This window comes from Dryas octopetala, chromosome 2 (assembly GCF_963921425.1).
Source record: "Dryas octopetala chromosome 2, drDryOcto1.1, whole genome shotgun sequence".
NCBI lineage: Eukaryota > Viridiplantae > Streptophyta > Magnoliopsida > Rosales > Rosaceae > Dryas > Dryas octopetala.
Genome location: NC_141367.1, coordinates 4,643,351 through 4,651,936, shown reverse-complemented (window position 1 = coordinate 4,651,936; position 8,586 = coordinate 4,643,351). Strand labels below are relative to the sequence as shown.

General features: G+C 38.6%; 1 protein-coding gene across 4 annotated transcripts; it reads left to right on the top strand.

Annotated features, from left to right (window-relative positions):
- Nucleotides 1-3,008: 3,008 nt before the first annotated feature.
- LOC147292621 (putative pentatricopeptide repeat-containing protein At5g40405) lies at nucleotides 3,009-7,262 on the top strand. 4 transcript variants are annotated; one of them, XR_015120428.1, is made up of 4 exons: nucleotides 3,009-3,594; nucleotides 4,307-4,597; nucleotides 4,685-7,031; nucleotides 7,103-7,262. XR_015120428.1 is itself a non-coding variant. In XM_086232658.1 (4 exons), the coding sequence occupies exon 4, from the start codon at nucleotides 4,817-4,819 to the stop codon at nucleotides 6,719-6,721; it is 1,905 nt and encodes a 634-aa protein (XP_086088784.1). In that variant the 5' UTR covers nucleotides 3,009-3,594; nucleotides 4,307-4,374; nucleotides 4,457-4,597; nucleotides 4,685-4,816; the 3' UTR covers nucleotides 6,722-7,262. The 4 variants fall into 4 exon arrangements, 3 of the variants coding, with proteins under 3 accessions (XP_086088784.1, XP_086088785.1, XP_086088783.1); XM_086232658.1 differs by having other exon boundaries at nucleotides 4,307-4,374; nucleotides 4,457-4,597; nucleotides 4,685-7,262; XM_086232659.1 differs by having other exon boundaries at nucleotides 3,009-3,644; nucleotides 4,307-4,374; nucleotides 4,457-4,597; nucleotides 4,685-7,262.
- Nucleotides 7,263-8,586: the final 1,324 nt, after the last annotated feature.

Here is an 8,586-nt window from a genome sequence, read left to right as displayed (position 1 = left end):
GCATTCGGATTGTTCCACGTGTAGGGTACTGAACAGATTTGGATATTTGTACTTATCCTTCTATACCAGCTGCCATCCAGTACTTGTCAGCCTCCAATAACACGTGTCTTTATGTAATTGGCCCTTGTAACCTTCTCTGCTTGGTGTAGTCGAGAGAATGACCCTTCACAAAGTTCAATTTGTTTGCCAATGACCTGGGCCTTTGGGAATTGGGCCGTAGAACTGGGCTTTTAGGTTCAATCAATTTCTTATCAAAATCTTGGTACAAACAATAGTGTATATGGCGTATACAATAGATAAAGAAACAAAATTCCAACAAGAGCAGAAAATACCAAGCACTAGATTTTCACCTAAATCTGCCATATAGACACAAGAAAGCAATCCACCCAAGCAAGTAGAACAAAGTACAGTTTTCAAGGAGGTTTGGAGTAGGGGGAAGAAAGAGAGAGATCGATCGCTGTTGGTGTTGGTGGTGGCGGGTAAGGTCGGGGAGGGGCTGGGTTGGGTCGACTTCCATTTGCTGCTGTGTTTTTTCTTCCATCCATCAAAAGATCCATTTACTGCTGCTACATTTTTTCTTCCATGGCTGCTTTTGGGTTTTGGTTTTGATGGAGAGAGAGAGATCGTGAAATAAAGCAGGGAGTGAGAGATGTGGAGGGAGAGAGAGGGATCACTGGAGTGGGGGGGAGAAAGAGAGATCGATCGCTGTAGGTGTTGGTGAAGGGAGAGAGAAAGCAGGGATGAGAGAGAGGCGGCTATGTGGGAAAAATGAGGAAGCAGGGTATATTCATTGATTTCAAAATGGATGGCATGGGCGGTTGAAACAAAAAAATGAAAGGGGAATTTGGGATTATTCATGTCCAAAAAGTGCTATGAAATTTATTGTTGGGTGCTAAAGTTGTAAACGGACCATGTAAAGGTGCTACCCGCGTCTATTTCCCTAGAATTTTTAAGCAGTGTAACAGTGTAATTAAACTATAATTAAACTATTTTTAAGCAACAGATCTGAACGATGGTTGTCACGTACTCGGCGACGCATGTGAGGATGGAGGACGATATGGACTTTGGCTATTAATTCAGTTTCAAGAACTTAGTTAAACTGAATTCAGTTTTAGTAAGTTAATTTATCACTTAATTCAGTTTCAGTAAGTGAATTCATAACTAAATTCTTCAATTTTAGTATAATTGAATTTCTTTCAGTGTAACTGAATTCTTGAAATTCAATTTAGTGTAACTCAATTATTGAAATTTAGTTTTAGTGTTTGATTTTAGTTTTAGGGAAACATTGAATTTTATCAAAAAATTCAGTTTCAGCAAAATTCAGTTACAATGACATCAGCATGCGTCAGAATGGTAATTTAGGATTATAAGTTATAGGGGGTTTTGAGAGAGTTTCTAAATGAGTGGGGGTTTAGGCAAATTTTTTTGGGTGGTTAGGGGGTTTAAAATTACAGACTAAAGGAATTTCATCAATGAGCTTTAGATTTTTTTGGCCTACATAGGCTCTTGATAAAATCAATAAAATTTCAGCCCAATTGCTAGAAAAATTATAAAGTTGTCACCCTTTTAAAAAACATGAGAAAGAGATGATCCGGCCTCAAAATAGGCCAAAATCACTCTTCTATAGAGGTTGGGCGAACAACATTTTTAATACCATGGGTGAGGTAGCCCAAATAGATTTTAATTGATCATTTTCACCATGCCCACAAGGTTGGGCGATCAACATAGTTGATATTCGGGTGAAATAATCACAAGAGGGATCGGGGGATCAAAACATAAAAATAGAGAAAGAAAGTCACCCGAGCTAAGTAGAAGGTATTTAGGTGTGGAAAATGATGGAGAAGTTAGGCGGATGGAAATAATGGGAAAAAGACAATCCGGGCCAATTAAAGGACACTTTGAGGGTGGAGGTAGCCTGGATAGCCTAGAAGAAATTTTAGTAGAAAAGGAGAGGAGATAGACCAAACAAAATAGGAAGAAGGTGGCCGGAAGGAAAAAGAAGAAGGAGGCGGAGGCGGACAAAATTTATAGACTTTGGGTGGCCAACTTTTTTGTCTCTTTTTCAAAATAGACCGGGCCCACTCAAAAGTAAAGGCCACTTTTTGATCTTTAAATCATGTACTTGGCAAGACATATATATATATATATATATACATATAGGCTCATATGTGTATAAACTCAAGTCACATTTCCAAACTTTCATATATATAAAAAGATATATATGTATACATGCCCCTTCCGTTGAGGTATTTTAACTTAAACATGATGAGTTATAGCTTGTAAGACTCATTCCACATTGTAATTCGATGATCAAAGCTGTCTATTTTTTTAAGTCTATATATAAGGATCTTCCTTACAAAAAATTAGATAAATTGAAAATCGTTTAACCATTTGATTAAAGGGCCATCATTTCAAGTGTTAATAAAATCTATATATTTGTCTATTTATTATCCATATATTCGTCTATTTATTCTATCACAATTAGATGTCTTAATGGTTTCCGATTTACCTAATTTTTTGCAAGGATGATCCTTGTATAGAGACTTATAAAATAAATGGCTTCGATCATTAAATTACAATACGAAGTAGGTCCCACAAGCCATACCTCATCATGTTTAAGTTGAGGTATACATTAACGGAAGGGTTTTGTGTATATATATATATATATATATATATATACATAGTCCTTCTCTAGAGAGGATGTCCGCATTTTACAAAATTTGCGAATGTGGACTATCCGGTTGCTATCCCGTAGACCATGGCGAAATAACTTGCTACAGCACCTGTCGACCAAAATATGCAGTTGTCTACCGGATGGAGACTAGATAGTGCACATCCACAAATTTTGTAAAATGTAGACATTCTCTTTAAAGAAAGACTGTATATATACCTGTGTGTTAATCACCACTTATTGGCAACTTCTTTTTAATTGAATGAATATATATATATATATATATGTCTATACACACAAGGGTAGCCCAAAGCCAATTGACTTGGCATTTATCAAGGCAGCCACTCCTTCTCTTCTTCTATTCACGCAAGTACCACTGCACCCACTCGAAATCATCATCTTACTCCCACTCAAACCAACAAGGCTGTTTGACAACTTGGCAAATCTCTCTCTCTTTTCCTTTTTTGAAACCAACCCAGGCTATCATCACCTCTTTGTATTTAAACAAACAAAACCCATCTGCTAAAACAAGCCAAGACATACTACAGCCAAAAACAGAGAAACTCCCTAATGCCTATTCCATATACTCCAATTAACTAACCCAATTCATTTAGCCAAACTTTCATTTGTGGCTGTGCTCTCTATGAGCAAGTGCTATTTTTACATTCAAAACATCAAAAGCAGCCCGCCCGACTCAAGTCCTAGCTCGCGTGCAACACAACAAGCCCGCGTGTAAAGCCGCAGCCCGGCCTCTCTGAAGCTGGTGCAGCTACATCATAAACCTTGGTGCTGCATTCTTGTGTCTTTTGGGGAAATATTCGAAAACCCCAAATAATGTTCCTCTCTTGGTGGTAACAATGCACCCCACGTGTTTGAATTTATTTCTCACCTAGGCCTCCTTGCTCAAAATTCAATTAAAGGAGGTAGGCCGGCTTCCTTTCCACAACCATTCTTTTCTAATCGTCTTGACATGGTAAATGCCAATTCATGGCCCAAACATAATGATATGGCCAGAACTAGTGGGTTATAACTTGTATTGTTTTGGTACAAAGAAATGCGATTGAAAAGATGAAGCAGATAAAGCTTTTTCTGCTTTACTTGTACTTGTAAAAGCAATGTGAGAGGGAGTGAGACCAAACAGGGCCTAAATTTTCCATCTTTTCTGTGATTTCATAAAGTTACCAAATGGGGGTTTAATTTAATTGCACACATTATTACCTATATAAGGAAGTTTCATACTTCCTGTTATTGCTTCTCTGTCAGCGTTAATATTTGCCATTTTGAAACTTTTACTGCTCCTACCATTAATTGTTATTCCTTTTCTCATTTTATCTGTTTTCTTTTTTCAGTTTCTGTACATTTTAAGTTGCTTCATTATGTATAAGTTTCTATGTTGGAGAAAAGTTTATTGGTTTTGATGAGTACATTGCCATTTTAGAGGTTCAACACATTAGACTATGGTATCTTGTAGTTTCATAATGTTCTATTCATGATAGTATTACTTCAACTTGGATTGTCAATTTGGCATGATAATATTATTTCTTTGAAGGGCTGTCATGTATAAGACTGTTTTATATGTTTTATGACTAAGTTGGGTTCTTCTACTTAGTTTGGGTTCTGTTAATCTCTGTGCAGGAATACATGAGTCCCATTGTGTCTCAGTTACGGATGCAGAAGCCATAGCTCCTGATGTCTCATCCACTGTAAACCCTCAGCCATTTCTTCCTTTATTAGCCCCTTCACCATTGACACCATTCACAAATAACACCGTCCTGACATTATCAGGTATGAGGTACATGCCTACCAACTTGACAGAATTGGGCTCCATTGAAGATTGCTATATCTATCTTACCATACGGCTTGCATATTCCTGATTGGGAGTACCAAATTCCTACCAATTCCTCCTCTGCTCCAAAAACATTTTCAGTAAGTTTTGATCATTTCTTAATTTTTCCCTTGACTTCTCCATAAAATGGTGTGACTGACTTTTTCTATCTTATCTCCATATGGAAGGTGAAATTTGGAGTCAGGGATGACACAGGACCAGCTTGTAATGCTGTTGGGAGAAGGGAAAGTAATTACTTCCTACTTTCTACCCCATTTCTTTATCTTGGGTTGTTCTCTTTTTCCGCCATTTTCCATTATATGTTGATTGGGGTTTGGAATATTTTGTGCTCTTCTTTATTTGCTTATTTGCTAGTCATGAGCTCCCTAAGATGCATTGCAAAACACCCAACCATTTCATTAGTGGACTCATCTACTACACTCAAAGAGCTCAAGCAAATCCACTCCCAACTGCTCGTTAACGGTCTTCTCAACGACCCTCACCTCTCAGGCCAATTTGTTGCCACCATAGCCCTCAGAAACCCCAAAAATTTAGATTATTCCAATCATGTCCTGGACCAATGTGAGAACCCAACCCTCTTCACCTTCAACTCCGTGATCAGAGCCTATTCCAAAAGCTCCACGCCATATAAAAGCTTTCACTTCTACCGCAGAATTCTCCAATCTGGTAACAATCTCTTACCTGATAACTACACCTTCAACTTCTTGATTCGCACTTGTGCACAGCTTTTGGCACGTGAGACCGGTCCTTCGGTCCATGGTGCATTGGTTAAACATGGGTTTGAGAATGACCCACATGTTCAAAGCGGGTTAATTTTCATGTATGCTGAATTGGGTTGCTTAAATTCATGTCATAGAGTGTTTGAAGAGATTGTTGAACCTGATTTGGTATGTCAGACTGCTATGGTGAGCGCTTGTGCCAGATGTGGTGATGTTGGTTTTGCAAGGGAGCTGTTTGACATAATGCCTCAGAGGGACCCTATTGCTTGGAACGCGATGATTGCAGGGTATGCGCAATGTGGGAAGTCTAGGGAAGCCTTAAATTTATTTCATTTGATGCAAATGGAGGGTGTGAGAGTCAATGAGGTGTGTATGGTTTCGGTCTTATCTGCGTGCTCTCACTTGGGGGCATTGAATCAAGGGAGATGGGCCCATGCATATATAGAGAGAAACAAGCTGCGGATGGTGGTGACATTGGGGACTGCACTCATTGACATGTATGCGAAATGTGGGAACATGAATAAGGCTATGGAAGTGTTTTGGGGGATGAAAGAAAAGAATGTTTACACATGGAGTAGTGCCATTGGGGGACTAGCTATGAATGGATTTGGTGAGAAGTGTCTTGAGCTTTTCTCCCTCATGCAGAAAGATGGGGTTCATCCAAATGCAGTTACGTTTGTTTCATTACTAAAGGGCTGTACTGTGGTTGGACTTGTTGAGGAAGGTCTTGACCATTTTGACTCAATGAGGAAATTGTATGGGATTGAACCTCAGCTAGAGCATTACGGGTGCATGGTTGATTTATATGGCCGAGCTGGGCGTTTAACTGAAGCCCTGAACTTCATAAACAACATGCCCTTGAAGCCTCATGCGGGTGCTTGGGGGGCTTTACTTAACGCTTGTAGATTGTACAAGAATATGGAAATGGGTGAGCTTGCCTCGAAAAAGATAGTAGAGTTAGAGGCCAAGAACCATGGTGCTTATGTGCTTTTGTCCAATATATATGCTGATTCTAAGCTTTGGGATGGAGTTAGTAATGTAAGGCAGATTATGATGGCTAAAGGGATGAGGAAGCTTCCTGGTTGTAGTGTCCTAGAGGTTGATGGTGAGGTTCATGAATTCTTTGTAGGGGACAAGTCCCACCCAAGGTACAATGAGATTGAGACAATGTTGGGAGAAATCTCTAGGCGGCTGAAATTATCAGGTTATGTGGCTAATACCAATCCTGTGCTGTTTGATATAGAAGAAGAAGAGAAAGAAGATGCATTGTGTAAACATAGTGAGAAGGTTGCGATTGCTTTTGGTTTGATCAGTATAAAAGAAGGCGTGCCCATTAGGATTGTGAAGAACCTCAGGGTGTGTTGGGATTGTCATGATGTGACAAAAATGATATCCAAACTTTTTAACAGAGAGATTATTGTGAGAGATAGGAAAAGGTTTCACCATTTTCAGGATGGTGAGTGCTCTTGTAAGGGTTATTGGTGAAATAAAATGAGTCTGGTCGCAGCTCAAGTCCAGATGGCTGTCCCAAATTCCCAATGTCCCTTGAAGTTTTGACTAGAAAGAAAAAGGAAAAGAAAAGAAAAGCTGATTATTTATTCTTTTGTTTGTTGTTCTTCTTCAAAAGTGATGAAGGAAACACTACTTTCTCCATCTCTCTTTCTTTCCCTGTGTAGAGGGCTTAATCTCCAATGGCTATGGTATTTGGGATGATTTTTGGTTATTGATGATTCTGAAGTAATAGTTGATAACAACAGACAACAGTTGATGCCAGGGTGGATTCCTAGAAGATTAGGTCAGTTAAATATTCTACTTACAAGTTTGTGCATAAAAGGATAAAATACATGTTTTTACTGTTTTCACCAGGGGGAGGTCTTGGTGGTTAGAAGGAATCTGGACAACTTTGTTTTGGAGGACGAGAAAGACCATTTCGAGCTCCCCTTTATGTATGACTTCCTTATTTTATGTGACATACTTTATAAAGTTCCAATAGATTAACTGTTCTGGTCAATGTTCTGCCTCATTTTGCATTGTTTATCCCTCTTTTTGCTAAATATATATATATATATATGTATATATATATATATGTATATAAATAGCTTATCTAGCTATTGTTCGAGCCTTATCTAGCTGTTGTACTAAAATAGCTTTAGGAACTTGGTCATTGATTGTGGTTTATTCTTTGCTTGAATTTTATGGCATACTGCCTTAAAAATCCTTTGTATATGTTTCATGGGGAAGAAATACCATGGTAAGGAAGGACAAGTGCAAAAACTTTTAATGGTTCAAAAATCTTAGGAGAAGACTGTTTGGATAGTTGAAATTAAGAGCGCCTTAGGAATAGTTGAAATTCATATATTCGTCTATTTATTCTATCACAATTAGATGTCTTAATAGTTTCCGATTTACCTAATTTTTTGCAAGGATGATCCTTGTATAGAGACTTAGAAAATAAATGACTTCGATCATGAAATTACAATGCAAAGTTGGTCCCACAAGTCATATCTCATCATGTTTAAGTTAAGGTATACCTCAACGAAAGGGTTTTGTATATATATATATAGTACTTCTCCAGAGAGGATGTCCGCATTTTACAAAATTTGCGGATGTGGACTATCCGGTTGCCATCCCGTAGACATCTACTAGACCATGGCGAAATAACTTGCTACAGCACCTGTCGACCAAAATTTGCAGTTGTCTACCGAATGTAGACTAGATAGTCCACATTTACAAATTTTGTAAAATGTAGACATTCTCTCTAAAGAACTACTGTATATATACCTGTGTGTTAATCACCACTTATTGGCAACTTCTTTTTAATTGAATGTATATATATATATGTCTATACACACACGGGCAGCCCAAAGCCAATTGACTTGGCATTTATCAAAGCAGCCACTCCTATTCTTCTATTCACTCAAGTACCACTGCACCCACTCGAAATCATCATCTTACTCCCACTCAAACCAACAAGGCTGTTTGACAACAAATCTCTCTCTCTTTTCCTTTTTTGAAACCAACCCAGGCTATCATCACCTCTTTGTATTTAAACAAACAAAACCCATCTGCTAAAACAAGCCAAGACATACTACAGCCAAAAACAGAGAAACTCCCTAATGCCTATTCCGTATACTCCAATTAACTAACCCAATTCATTTAGCCAAACTTTCAGTTGTGGCTGTGCTCTCTATGAGCAAGTGCTATTTTTACATTCAAAACATCAAAAGCAGCCCGCCCGACTCAAGTCCTAGCTCGCGTGCAACACAACAAGCCCGCGTGTCCAGCCACAGCCCGGCCTCTCTGAAGCTGGTGCAGCTACATCATAAACCTTGGTGCTGCATTCTTTCAGT